The sequence below is a fragment of the Strigops habroptila genome, chromosome 9, assembly GCF_004027225.2.
Source record: "Strigops habroptila isolate Jane chromosome 9, bStrHab1.2.pri, whole genome shotgun sequence".
Lineage (NCBI taxonomy): Eukaryota > Metazoa > Chordata > Aves > Psittaciformes > Psittacidae > Strigops > Strigops habroptila.
The window spans coordinates 24407254-24421880 of NC_044285.2; the positions used below are offsets into that span (position 1 = coordinate 24407254).

Here is a 14627-nt window from a genome sequence, read left to right on the forward strand (position 1 = left end):
GTCCTCAGCTAGCTGTTCCATTGAAATTCCAAGCATGCAGTTATAAAGGTATGGGCAAGAAGCATTCCTAAGCCTGATGTTACTGATGTGTAATTAGAGTGGTCATCTGGAGGCAGGAAAGCAAACACCTATTCCTATCACCTTAGCCAGAATGGGACACACTAAGCTCACCTGCTTTTTCACCTCACAAATGAAACTCCAGATAGATTTCATATCATTTTCAAGCTTCAAAGATGGGACAGATTTGTTTCTTCTTATCTCCATAAAAAAGAAAGAGTAATTTTATGAGTAAAGGTTCCCAATAAAAACTATCACAGATACACCTTTAATATAAGTTCCTGTTATACAGGCCAGTTCTAATCTACCAGTAGTCCCTAAAATGGCAGTTGTAATAACTGTCATTAAAACATTTAATTGCACGTTGTGATTCCGTTATTATTACTCAGTTTGGAAACGCTCTTTATACCAGCACATGTACATAGTGCACCATCTACACTGCCTGCAGAAACAGAACTTTAATACTGGCTATCACCAGGCTTGTTGTTATTGCTAGATTTTCATCAATCTCTTGTTAGAAAACTAGAAATTTTCTTCCCCAATGATCTCAAACTACATTTAATTTTACACACAGACAACTTCACATCAACAAATCACAACCTTGGAGAGCCATTGTTCTGGCAATCTATCTCTGAAATATGCCAAAGAGCACAGCACTCTTGCTGCTGATACCACACAGCTCTTTCCTGTCCTGTCTTTATCACCCACTGCAGAAAATGGCAGAAGTACAAACCCCTATATGGATGAGATTTTGGGATGCCTAGCTATTACCTCCCCCCCCCCAACAGTAATGCCCACTCAAAGCATTCCTTGAACTATAGAGTAAGTTACTGCTACACACTGAAGATGAAGTGGTTCGGTAGCTCTGAAGGTGCTCACATGGGGGATGGAAGGACATAAGCAAGGCCAAGAAAGAGTCTTTGGAAGGCAGATTCAGATTAACCATCAATAAGCTCTGAAAAAATATCAACCCCAAAATTTTGGTAGCCTCAAGCTACTATACTACACACAAAGGTATTGATCCTTTTGAATATATCCACATGGTTCTGTCACACAATATGGGAGGCCTAAGAGTCAGGGTGCAGAAGATCATTTGAATGTTATTCCATTTTAGTTATCTTATTCTCACTGTGGTGTTAAAAATCTGCAGTCCTACCCAGCAATCTTATCCTGCTATGTAAATCTTTTTAAACAAAAAGCCTTACTCAGAGCTTACTATTGTTAGCTGGTATCAAATCAGTGTAGCAATTCGCCATCGGCGTATCTTGATCTAATTACGTTCTGGAAAGAATCGAAATAGATCTAAAGAAAATTCAGATAATGGAACAGGCAAAACAAGAAAGGGAAAGGAGGAGCATAAACAGAAGATAAAAGAACACCAGAGAATCAAGGATAAAGCTTTGAGATACAAAAAATAGGATTAGGTGATACTGAAATTGTGGGGGGTATGTGCTCAGGCATCCCATAAGGAAATAGGAAGACCAGGGACTGAAACTGTTTCCATCATGTAATGCATCCTATGAAATTCAATGTCATTCAGTGAGATGTGAAAACCATGTGTCAAACAACATGTTCAATCTGAAATCCGTGAGCAACCAATGTTCATCTGTACTATGCCAATGGATTTCAGATACAGTCAATGGAAACAAAACTTCACCCTCCTTGGATGTGCCCCTGACTGACAGCTCTGCATAACAGTTAATGATGCACTGGAATTTAACTGCTGGCATAACGCTCACGAAGAGGCCAGAGATTCCAGGGTGTATTACAATTCCTTTTCTTTCAAGATTAAAGGAGCAAGAGGCTCTTCTGACTTTTTTTAATGTCTATTTTCGTAAGGGTACAGGAATCACCCTCTCCCATGATGCAACTTACCCCAACATTCTCAGGATCCCAAGGATCAATAAAGGATCTGTAAATATGGCAAAATGAATTAGATTTTGCTACAGTCCTCAGTAAAAATTCTTTCCTCAAAAAGCCTCTACACTCACAACAGGAATATCTTTCCCGTCTGTAAGTACACACTTAGAATCCTTTAGTGCGGGAATTAGAAGGGATGTGTGAATATGAGCAGTGTCAGAACACAAAGCATACTGAATGAAAACCCACACCTTTGCAAAGGGAAACAACTCATTGTAATTTGCACCTCTTTTGCAAGCATACCCCTTGACAAATAGCTCATTGCAAAGAAATCCATCCAGGATAAAAATATACCAAATACACTCTACAGAGTGGAGCTAGACAACCATATAGAGGCAATTCTCAAGTCATAAGCATGGTTTAGTTCTCCCATGGTAATATCCAGCTCTTCATAACGACATATAAAAGCACCTTCAGAATGATTTTTCCCAGTGGGAACACTTGCCTACACAGTACCCATGTGCCACACGTTACAGAAAGGCATCAAGGCAGTTCTGAGCCACTAACTTGATAACCCAGATGTTTCTCTCCACTGATTTCACCCACCTGAGCTGCCACCACTGAAAGCAGATGACTGCACAGCAGCTCCAGGGGAAGGAACCCAGCCCTTCAGCAGATCAGTTTGAAACAGAAGCCAACAATATTACTGGGTCTAATCAAAGATTTTTTTCACTCCTCTTCACAGTCATTTTCTTTGTACTTCTAGCACCATCTTTGTTAGGCAGATTTATTGTCTACTTTTAAAATTTCTCAGTTTGCTATGGCCACCAGATGAAGGGATCTCTTTAAATCACTCTCTATGTTTGAATATGCACATTATAGTTAAAGCCTTAATTTCTTCCATGCTGGAAAACCACCTACAAACACCAAAAATGAGGGGGAAATTCTGGAGACAGTTATACTCAAGGCATGCTGTTTACAAGGTTCTCTTGTATTCTTAAGTTATTGACTTATTATTATGCAAATTGACTGTGTCCCTTAAGTAAAAATTAGGGATTTTTTTAGTACTTGAGAAATGAGGAGTGAAAGATTTACTTGCTGATTGAGAACACATCACAAAATAAAGGTTTCAGCCAAGAATCATTTGAACACCAAACACTGCCATCATAGCTACTTGAAAAGGTCTATTCTATTTATAAGTACAAGCAACTGTTGCATCATTTTACAGTACTGGAATCACTGTTGAATATCAGGGAAGGGTAACAGGATAGATAAAAGTTCTCTAAAAGAGAAAGCACCAGAACTAGCAGAAAGGTGGGGTTGGGCAGCCCTTCATTTGAATGTAAATGTAATTATGAGGCAGGCAGTTAGGCTGACGTCAGGCAAGATCTTGGTAAACCATTACCACCAGCACCTGGTAACACAGTTGATAATAAAAGAGGATGAAGTAGAAGATTCCAAGCAGAGTGGCACTATTAGAGAAAACGAAACACAATTCTATCGAAGAAGCAAAAGAAAATACAGAAGAACAAGATGTTGTGACAACGTATTTTACGATCTGTGACAACCATGTATGTGAGCTCTCTCTTGGATAAGGAGAACAGCATGTATCCAGGATCTGCAAGGAGTAACAACAACCTGCCAGTGCAAAACTTTGTGTCTACTCCGTCCTATCCAGATTACATGGGATATCATCATGTGCCAGCTCTGGACACCCACGGCCAGCCTGCGGGAACCTGGGGATCCCACTATGGCCCGCAGAGGGAGGACTGGAATGCTTACGGCCCAGGACCTTCCAGCACGGTCGCTGCTGCTCAGATCAATGGCTCATCTCCTGGACAGGTCTCCTACGCTTCTGCTGATTACAGCTCCCTCCATCCCGCTGGATCTGGGGGGTTACCTCCTGTAGATACAATTAATACACAGCAAATCTCTCCCAACAGCCAAAGGCACAGCTCTTATGAATGGATGAGGAAAACGATGCAAGCTAATACTACTGGTAAGTGCATATTCGACTTTCAACCTGAGGAAGCATCTTCTGCTATCACTGATCTTATAAATAATTAACTTTACTCAAAGCACATAGGTTGGTGCCTCATTTATGACAGTTATTTAACCTACTGCTGTTTAATGCAGTTTTAACTAAATTTGCGCTAGTTTCACTTTCACCCCATAAAGGCTTTACTCAGCTACTGCTCTTTAGTGGAATGGCTCTTTCGATAGGGCTGCACCTCCCTCACGTATCTTTGTTGTAACTTTCTGTAAAGCTTTTTGAATGAAAACCATGGTTTTGAGACTGTTACAGAATAGTGAATGCAGCAACATTGAACAGTTACAGGCAAAACCACTATGTAATGATTTTGTGCCACAAGGTAAATCTCCATATATAATCAGGTTGATCTGCTTAAATCTTTACAGACTTTTCAATCTTTTAAAGAAAACGATGTGCTCTGATCCAACTGTAGCGATTATGCAATTTTCTGCCGTTGTTCCTGCGTCTTACTTTTCTACCTAGATTTACTAGGTGAGAAGAAACATTCCTAGAGCAGTAATCTGACTTGAACCATCAGCGTGGACTATTTTGTTTGCAGGCCACATATCTCAACAATTAAACTTCCTTTGCATTTCGTTTCAGATCAGTTTTAATGGATTTTTCTCACGTAGCAGAATGTTGCAGCTTGCCACAATTCCACAATTAAAAATCACTTTCTTGCAAGTGTCACTCACTGAAGCGCCTGGTTTTGTCACAAGCTGCCTGCCAGATGAACCTTTCCGTGTATATTCCCAAGGTGTAAATTGGGTATAGCAAGGATTGCTACATCTATTGTTAAGGTTAAAAGTCGTAAGTGTGTGTTAGACAGCATCAAAGAAAAGGCTCTAAAGAAAGAAGAGCAATTACAATTGGAGCAATCTTAGGAGACACAGAAAATCAGCTCTGCTGCTTGAGACAACCCTCCTCCAAGTGGTTATTGCTCGAGACCAAAATCCGCCTGGGAATTGTTTCTTATAGTTCCAGCCTGGTTTCCCACTGTTATTATATATAAAATGCCTAGTGAAGGTTAAGATATCATAATGTCATCCTTCCACTCCGAGCCTCTACAAAGGTCTTCAAAGCCAGGCAGGTTTATAGTCTGTTTTTTCCCCCCTTATGTATACTCATGTAAATCAGCTGTAACTTCATTAACATCATCAGAGATTTCCAGGTGTAGAAGTGATGCAAGACTTGAGTGTAGACCAAATTCAACTGAGACTAGCGAGTGTCAGTGAGTCACACTGTCACTGCATTTTCTGTGTCTTAATGTTCTTGAAGAATAACACAGACCTCAAAATCCAAATCCTAGTTTTACACTTACTGCACAGACATGGAAAACCGCAAAAGGTTTCTCACGCACTTGTTCAACTTCATAAAATACATTTGCAATTTAGAAAAGCAGTTATGTGCTTAAATTCATCTCTAGTCTGAGAAGCACTTACACAGAATTTACACACATGCCAAAATACTTTATGGACGATATAGCACAGGTGAAATTGCCTGTCAACAGATCCATGTCCTGGGGCTGCACATTCCTACAGCCTGGTCCTTTGAAGTGTTAAAACCAGCTCAGGACTTCACAGAACTGGGCTCAAGACCTCAACCCAGCTTAAAAGAAGGGTTTGGGAGAGTAAAGCATGAAGGTGGCATTTTGCAAAGCAAGAAAAGTACCAAATAGATCCGGCTTTTCATTGGTGTTTTAAAAATAATGCTCGCCACAAAAAAGGGGAAATTTTAACATTGACACACAAAAAGTTGTGAGAAATTAAAGGAAATTAAAAATTAACAAGGCTAGAATTCTGCAGCAACAGCCACATATTAACTTATCAATGCTTCTTTAGTAGATAATGTAAGAACAACTACTTGATGCCACTAGAACTACTCTTTGAATCAGACTTGTTCTGGTTTTCCCTATTGCCATAACATTATTCATGATATCCAAGTGGCTACTGGCTGCTTAATACAGTCATTGCTCCAAAATGTCAGAATTGCCACCCTAAATTTTACGGTATATTTATATTCATAAATGTGTGTATGTCCTTGGCTTCACTAATGAAGTGGCATGTACTCATATAAATGTATGTGAGCAGCACGGAATAACAGAAATCCAAACACATGTAATTAAATGCGGGAGCCTACAAAAATACTGTCCTAAAGACCATGGGGATTACTTTGGGGGAGGAGATGTTAATGGAGAATTTCCCTCCTCTAGTTAGACTCTATTAAATACACCACATTCTGGCTCAATACTCATATTTAACATTTTATACAAAAAATTAAATTGCAGAAAAAGCAAAATGGAAATTTATGTGACCAAGTCAATTTCCAGGATGAAACAACATCACAAAGATAGAAGTACTATGTTCTCTCAACAGATAAAATGCAACTTGAAACTATAAATCCTCTTACTAAGGGACTGTAACTGTATATTCAAAGCCAAAGCTTTTTTAATTTCAAATACACAGAAACTGCAAACACATGATACTATAAATTTTAAAACACAAACATCAAAAGTGGGCTTGAGGAAGATACCTTCCCAGACAGGCTCTCAAAATGAGGCAAAGAACTTCCACAGAATTCCTTACCATCTGATCCTGGTTTTAATAAAAATCAATGACAAAATGCCCTGTCAACTTATGTAAGAGCAGAACTTCAGACCAATTCATTTCTAAATCCCATGTCGTCAACAGTGTAAAATGTGTATTTTATGAGAGCAAGTGAGCCTTCAAAGCATGAAACTTACTGAGAAGAAGGTATCTAAACAAGGCACTAGAAAACAGATTTTGTATCTTTTAAAACTTCAGATGAAACTTCATCTGGGAGCGACCCTTCTCAGAAAGGGAATGGACTTGGAGGGGGCTAAACCAAAGGACAACATTATTTTTATATTCAACTATAGCCAGCACATTTTGTGCTGTTGCTGAAACAAGCAGTGATGTACAAGCAATGCACATTACATCACAGCACTAGCACAGCGAGAAAGCAAAATAGAAAAGCAGGAAAAAAGGCCAGGCCTCTGCTCTAATGCTAATTTATTTTGCTTTGTAAACTAGTTGTGACATCTCTTTTCCACTGGCCTACATTGTCTGAGGTTTTGAGGCCTATCTGTCATATTGAGGCAACAGACCCTTTTAACACTTCGCTTTGCTTTGATATGCAGTCTTGTCTCTTCCTTCTCCCTCTTTTCTTCAGGAGTTATATTGCCGGAAAGGGTGATGATTTTCACAGCAAATAAAGAGGCCTTCTCCCAGCTTTATTGTCTTCAGAAGAAATGCTCTGTGAATTTTATGACCAAGGGGAATGGGGAAAACTACTCCTTTTCTCCACCCCCTGAAATCATGGTTATATTTGCTGATTATAGTGAAGCTGGAATAACCCTGTTGAATTTTAACTTCTTTTCAAAGCTTCCCTCCTCAGCCTTCAGTTTACAAGGAACCTGAATATCTGTACTATTGTTAACATTAGAACTATCACTTTGAGCAAATATTTCAAAGCCAACAGTTTGTATCTTGAAAAAAATTAAACTCAGTTTGATGATTAGTTTAGTCCTGTGAATTGAGGCAGGAAAACTTTGTACACTACAAGTCAAAGTGACATAGGATTTGGGAAAACATCTTTATTTATGTGTATTTCAAAATGTCTTAAGCTATGTCTACCTCTAGACTTCAGATAAAAATATCCCAGTCTATCCTCAGTGTTGGTCCAAAATCTAAGAGAACTGAGGAAAAAATATTCCTTCATCTATTTCTGTCCTTTTTTCCTCTGCTAAGATGAAAGAGTCTGACATTTGTTTAGGGCTTGTAAATTCCAAACCAATTGGCTTGTGTTTCTGAATGTGAAAGGGGTTTTTGATAAGATCTCCTTGTCGCTCCTTTGTGTGGCGTGTGCTTCATCTTAACACCTCAATGGATTTTAGGGAACCACTTTAAAGGAGCCTTTGTCCTACAGTTTGTCCCAGAAAACTCACATCAAAAAAAACCCGGGAAGATCAGAAGAAAAAGGAAAATTATCTAGTTGGCTGCTGAAAGTGCAAAGGAGAACAAATAAGTTGAAAAGTGATCTCTCTGTATTATTACATGAAGAACTGCCTAACAAAGTCAATGGAATGAGAGAGATCTTCTAAATATTAACTAATGCTTCTCTTAACGGTATTTATCCAGTACATGTAAGAATATTTCTTTTACACATTAGAGAGGAGATGATACTGAAATCCTTTTACAAGTATTTTATTGCCTGGTGTTACAAATTGCCAAGTGCCTGCAACTCGAAAGGGAAGCTCGGGACACAGAGCAGCCCAGTCCCACCTCCACAGGCACTCAGCATCCTGCAAGACTCGATCTTTGCAAAGAAATACATTCAAATTATTATTGCACTTCTAAGCATGCCCTATGGCCACACAAGAAAGCGAAAGCATTTCCAGTAGGACACTTCCTTGTACTAGAGAGATGATCTTTAAAAACCCAAAGAAAGAATCAGGACACGGTACAACTAAAGAAATTGGGATTGAACTTCAGTCTTGAAATCCTGGGCATTTATGCCTGCATATACACAAAGTCACTTCAATGAGCACTGAAATGAAACCCCCTTGAGAAAAAAAAATACAGCCAGCACCAATTATGTACTGCTATGAATTATTGAAGATGCTTCAGGGTGTTTTTCATTTGAGCTTTACATTTAAATGCATGCTTACAGAGAGGGAGATAAAGAGGGAAAGACAGTTATGATAACCAACACTCACTCATTCGCCCTGCACCTTGTATTTTTTCTCTGTAACACAGAAAACAATCCCATGCAAGAACTCTGTAGTCTGTAACATGTTTGAAATGTTTGTAAGAAAAATGCTATAGAAAAATCCAATTCAACATATTAATAATATTTCTTTCCTGAACAGGTAAAACAAGAACAAAAGAAAAGTACCGAGTTGTTTATACAGATCATCAGAGACTAGAATTAGAGAAGGAATTTCACTGCAACAGATATATTACCATCAGGAGAAAGTCAGAACTGGCAGCAAACCTGGGACTATCTGAAAGACAGGTACACAGAGACCACACTCCTGTGCACCCATTCCCCAACCACTGCTGCCGCCAAGGGCTGGAGCAGCATTCCCATTCTGGATCCAAAAGCAGCGCGAAGGCAACCAGCATATATTCTGAGTACACTGGACACACGGAGAATACACTACACAAAGACAAATAAATAGGCTAATAAGAAATCTCCAATTATGGGTAACTAAATATTAGGAATTAATTCATACTAGAAAAAGCACTTCCGTGCATAACAGCTTGCCACACAGCTAGAGTTTAAACAGTTCAGCTTAACATTATCTTAGCTGTGTTCCCAACAGTTATGACATTCACCAGTTTGTTTCTTCTTGCAATCACACAAAATGGTGGCCAGAAAAAACCCCAGAGCATGGGATGTATTTCAGCTGTAAGCCAGGAAACTGTAAACTCAGCATTCAAAGAGCAATCAAATAAGATACCTCTGTAATTTCTGTCACAAATTTATCACCATTATTTCCACAGGCCACATTCCTCCTCAGTCAGGCAGATTTCAGCACATTTTAAGAAGTTCTTACAGCCTCTGATTTTCAAGTCAGGATCTCTTTTTTGCTCTTATGTTCACAGGGTCTTCACCCACAGTAGTAGTTCACACCCACCGCGTATGCAGGATGCTTTAGTCTATAAAATTTGGTGCCAAATATTTATGCTTATTGTAAACATACATGTAGCCAACACTACCTATTCAGGAAATTTCCAAGTGCATACTTAGATCTATTGCTGCTTTGGACAGCAGCTCTGCATTCCTTCACATCAAGCACATATTGAAGCTCTGTCCTGAAGACAGTCTCCTGAGCAGGGGCCCAGGTGTCTCAGCTATAATTCATGCAAAGACTAGAGGGATTCAGGATAAAGAATTTCCGAAAATCACTGTGTGAGAGCACACTTAGGAAGAACAGCTCTGCAGTCCGCAAAGACAGTTACTGATGAATCCAACCTTCCTTACACAACAGAATTGCAATAGTTCTGCTACAGTTGGAGAATAAGGGAAGATTTGGCAATACTGAATAAGGCATCTCCTACCTTAGCAGCCACATTTATTGCCCCCAGGGAAATTTAAACAAGAGATCTTTCTTTTTAGGATTTTACAAACTTTTGTTCTTTCTGAATATACTGAACTAATATATATAAACATATTCAGTTCTCTAAAATATTACCTCTTCCAGTGGCCTCAGCTTCTGCATTCAGTCTGTGCAAGAACATGGAACAGAGAGGGATCAATTGAGGCTGGAAGTGTAAGGATGCATAGATTAGCAATGAAGCACCGGATTCTTATCAACATTGTAGTGTAGTGATGTTCAATCCTAGACCTGAATAGTACACAGATTATATTCCACAGACTGTAAGTGGCCCCAGAAAGTCTCCCAGACTCTGGAGAACAAGTCTGTTGGTGATGGACTGCAGTTTCTTACACAGTGGAATAGAGCTGCCTTGGAAAATTCTCAGAGAACTGCAGTTATGAAAGATGGGCCAGGGCAGTGATCTTCCTCCTGCGCTGGGCGGTAGTGAGGCCGCACCTCAAACCCTGTGTTCAGTTCTGGGCCACTCACTACAAGAGAGACATCGAGGTGCTGGAGCGGGGCCAGAGAAGGGCACCGGAGCTGGTGCAGGGCCTGGAGCACAAGTGTGATGAGGAACAGCTGAGGACCTGGGGGGGGTTAGTCTGGAGAAGAGAAGGCTCAGGGGGGACCTTATTGCTCTCTACAACTGCCTGACAGGAGGATGGAGCCAGGAGGGGGCTGGTCTCTGCTCTCAAGGAACAAGGGATGGGACAACAGGAAACGGCCTCAAGCTGCACCAGGGGAGGTTTAGATGGAGATGAGGAACAATTCCTTCTCCAAAGGGTGCTCAGGCATTGGAACAGGCTGCCCAGGGCAGTGCTGGAGTCACCGTCCCTGCAAGTGTTCGCACACTGTGTGGCTGAGGCCCTCAGGTTAGTCGTGGGTTAGCCGAGGGTTAGTGGTGGCTTTGGGAGTGCTGGGGAATGGTTGGACTGGATGATCTTAAAGGTCTTTTCCAACCCGGCTGATTCTGTGATTCTGTGATTCTGTGATTCCAAACCTCCACCTTAGTGTTACACAAGCTGGCTGATTTAGAACACAGGCACGCCTGGAGGAACCAGTGATACTGCATAAAATCAGCACTTTGCTTTCACATAGTTGTTGCTCTTAAGGCAATCCAATTGCCTGTAAATCCAATTGACTGTAAATTTCCTTCAAGTATAATGTAGACAAAATACATCATCTGGCTGCATTTCTACAAGACTCATGACCAAGCTAAACGCTTCTTACTGTCGTTACCAGTAAGTTAATAAAAACATATCTAGAAAACAATCATGAGATTTTGAATACAAAGCAATGGTACAACTTTCTATGTCATACTGTATTCAACACATTTTAAAAGATGTAACAAAAAATGTAGGGTAACAAAAAATCAGGAAAACACAAACGGTGTTTTCTACTCATTCACACTTCTGCATAAGGAAAGGAAACAGATAAACTAAAAGTTTGAACAGAGATAAAAGTTTAAACAGGGACTCTTCATCAGGGACTGTAACAACAGGACAAGGGGTGATGGGTTTAAACTGAAACAGGGGAAGTTTAGGTTAGATATAAGGAAGAAGTTCTTTACTGTGAGGGTGGTGAGGCACTGGAGCAGGTTGCCCAAAGAAGTGGTAAATGCCGAGTCTAAATAAGTAAGTTGATTCCTATGTTCCTAAACATAATGCAGCAAGCTTACTTTACACCAGGTCTAAGAAAATCACTTTACACTAAGAAAAGAAGTCATTTTCTATTGGTTATGATGCTGAAAATTAATAGAGAGTAACTACAATTTTTTTTTTTCTGCACAAATCCAGTGTTTTGTTTGGTGGTTTTTTGGGTTTGGAAGTTTGGTTTACTTTTGTTTGGGGCTTATGGGGTTCTGTGAGGGGGTTTTGTGGTTTTCACTGGTTTTGTTTTCGTTTCTTGGGGTTTTTTTCTTGTTTTTCTAACTTTAACATATCTGTATTTTCACTGCTATTACTGTAAAAAGCTGACCACTACTTTGAACTAACCGAGATACCATTTGTAACACCACAGGTGAAAATCTGGTTCCAGAACCGCCGAGCGAAAGAAAGAAAACTGATCAAGAAGAAAATCTCTCAGTTTGATGGCAGCGGGGGCTCAGCTCAGAGTGACTCTGGGTCACTCAGTCCAAACGAAATATCCAGTTCTCTGTTCCCACCACCACACGGAATAAATGGATTACAGCCTAATGACATTCATCAGGTCATAGTTTCAGAATGAACAGAGGGATTCTCCCATCATCACCCCCCAAGCACTCAACTTTGCAAGAGGCCATTCTCCTGTAACTGTCTTCAGAGTGCTGATTTCTAAGTACAGGATCCGAGACTATTATCAAAATGTTTTAATTATTGCAGAAATCTCAGGGAACTCGTGCTGCTAAGATTCACCACTCAAAATCATTGAGGAGAAGGGAATTTGCTTCAGACACTGACCCAAAGATGATACAACTGAAGATTCAAGTAAACGTAGTTCTAGTCTGATCATATATACACAGAAAACTAAGTGAACTGATTATAAAATAGAGTACTATTGCATAAGAGATAAGATGCTGGGTGTATGTGGTTTGTTACATGTTATGTAATTAGAGTAAACTGTAGATGTTAATTAATATTCACACTTAAGTGTACTGAGAAAATGCTACTTTTGAAAACAGCAGAAACATTTTAAACACACCAGTGTTGCTATACCAACATTTTGCATTTAATTAAATAAAACAAATCAACACAGAAGAATGGTGAGTGAAGAGCTGTAACATACACCTTATTCATTAGACTTGTACACTAGAAATGCATAGCTTAACTTAAAATTTCTCTTCTAATTTATGTCAAAAATTGAAATAAAAAGCTTATATGGTTATTTACCAGGTTCCCATTCAACATACTCAAAATTACCACCTTGCAGTGTCTAAGCAAGCTCCAGTCTGTCCTTTTCACCTGCCAGGCAAGCAGGCAACACCACGCTGTTCTGAGCCACTGAAGCCACTGACTGTACTTCAAAACAATCACAGTTCCTAAAGAAAACATTTTAAATGAGACTATTTTAGGTGTCAAATGGGATACAAAGCACCTCCTGTGACATGTTTAAAATCAGCCTTGCCAATAAAAAGTGTTTTTTTTTTTCATTATCTTCACCCTGAATTTTGTCCATGAGATTTATCTTAAATGTATTCAAAGCATGTATTAATAAATATTTGGAGGAGACAGCCTCTTTCATGCACTAAATAATGATCTCTAAGCCTAAAAACTGTATCAGATTATCTTCTCTGGCTACTGCTAAGACAAATAAAAAGGTATTCCCCCTATCTTGTACCATGCATAACTACCCCCCATGCAGATGACAATGTCCCTTTAAAAGTAAAGACAGTGACATAACTGTTTCTCAAAATAATCCGATTTACTAATCCCAATTATTAAATTCTTTTAGACTAACCAGGATAGTTTTTAGTAAACTTGATTACAGAGCAATTAAACACGCAGTCATATCACTGTATCGGGAGGATGGTACGCCATAAAGAAGGGAAAGAGACAAGCAGCCAAAAGAAGAAAATCCTTCCTGTGTCTCTGACTGTAGCTTACATCACTATTTTTTTTTGCCAGAAAATGTCATCCCAAATCAAAGCACAGCTCAGAACGACGCGCTGGCACATTTCAATGCCCTTTAAAGACTACACAAGCCTGACAGAGTCCATCCTACATTCGTGGTCTGCCAAGATCAGTTTAAGAGCCCAAGGACAGGATATGCGCTGGGTGGAGACAACACAGCCATTACCAAGTCCCTCCATCGCTATTATTTTCTGGGCAGCTGTGTTTGACTCTCCTACATTGCTTATGTAAGCAAGGAGCTTCAGAAGATGTGATCCAGGCCTTGTATTTAATTTTTGTATTTAGGTGAGTGAGAAGAAACACTAAAGGCTGTAAGTAACATTTCCCAGTGTTTACCTTTCCTCCTTTGAAGCCTTCTCCATGACTTTAGCTACACTCTCCCTTAGCACCTATTAAAATAATAATGAATCCAACACAATCCTTCTCACCCAACGGGTATCTTCCCCAAGCTCTCAGTTTCCTGCCTTTTTCACTTTATGTAAATAGAAAACCATCTCACTGTTTAAATTCAGCTGTTTGATTGGTATTTCAAGTTTGCAAAGTAGCAAGCCACTTTAACACCATGCTGATATCAAAAGAAAACTGTGCATCACACAACTGCCTAATGCCAGCAGCCAGCAAATCCCTTCTGACATTTATTTGAATCATCTTTATTCTTATGAGAATCCTGCAGAAATGCCAAAGCTTTGGGAACAATTGCCCTTCTCAGGCCCAATGTCTAAAAATACTTAATCAAGAAGGAACGTTTTACCACAAACTGCTCATGGCGACACTTAATGTAGCAGTTAATAAAGCCAAATCACTGTGCTAACTTCTAAATATTAATCTATGGGAGAAAAAATAAAATTATAGATTTGCGTGTTGTTACAGAAATGACAAGATAGTTTAGACTGGAAATGAGAACCAACCTTATTATAAATTTTCGTTAAAAGTAGTAAGGTTACAG

The 14627-nt window shown here is 39.5% G+C and overlaps 1 protein-coding gene across 1 annotated transcript; it reads left to right on the forward strand.

Moving 5' to 3' along the window:
* Positions 1 to 3486: 3486 nt before the first annotated feature.
* On the forward strand, positions 3487 to 12299 carry CDX4 (caudal type homeobox 4). Its single transcript, XM_030498326.1, has 3 exons — positions 3487 to 3916; positions 8841 to 8986; positions 12093 to 12299. Exons 1-3 carry the CDS (start codon positions 3487 to 3489, stop codon positions 12297 to 12299), a joined length of 783 nt encoding a protein of 260 aa, XP_030354186.1.
* Positions 12300 to 14627: the final 2328 nt, after the last annotated feature.

Coding starts and splice junctions, on each gene's coding strand:
- CDX4 (XM_030498326.1), top strand. CDS start 3,487: ATGTATGTGAGCTCTCTCTTGGATAAGGAGAACAGCATGTATCCAGGA. Junction 3,917..8,840: donor GATGCAAGCTAATACTACTG/GTAAGTGCATAT, acceptor TTTCCTGAACAG/GTAAAACAAGAACAAAAGAA. Junction 8,987..12,092: donor TGGGACTATCTGAAAGACAG/GTACACAGAGAC, acceptor GTAACACCACAG/GTGAAAATCTGGTTCCAGAA.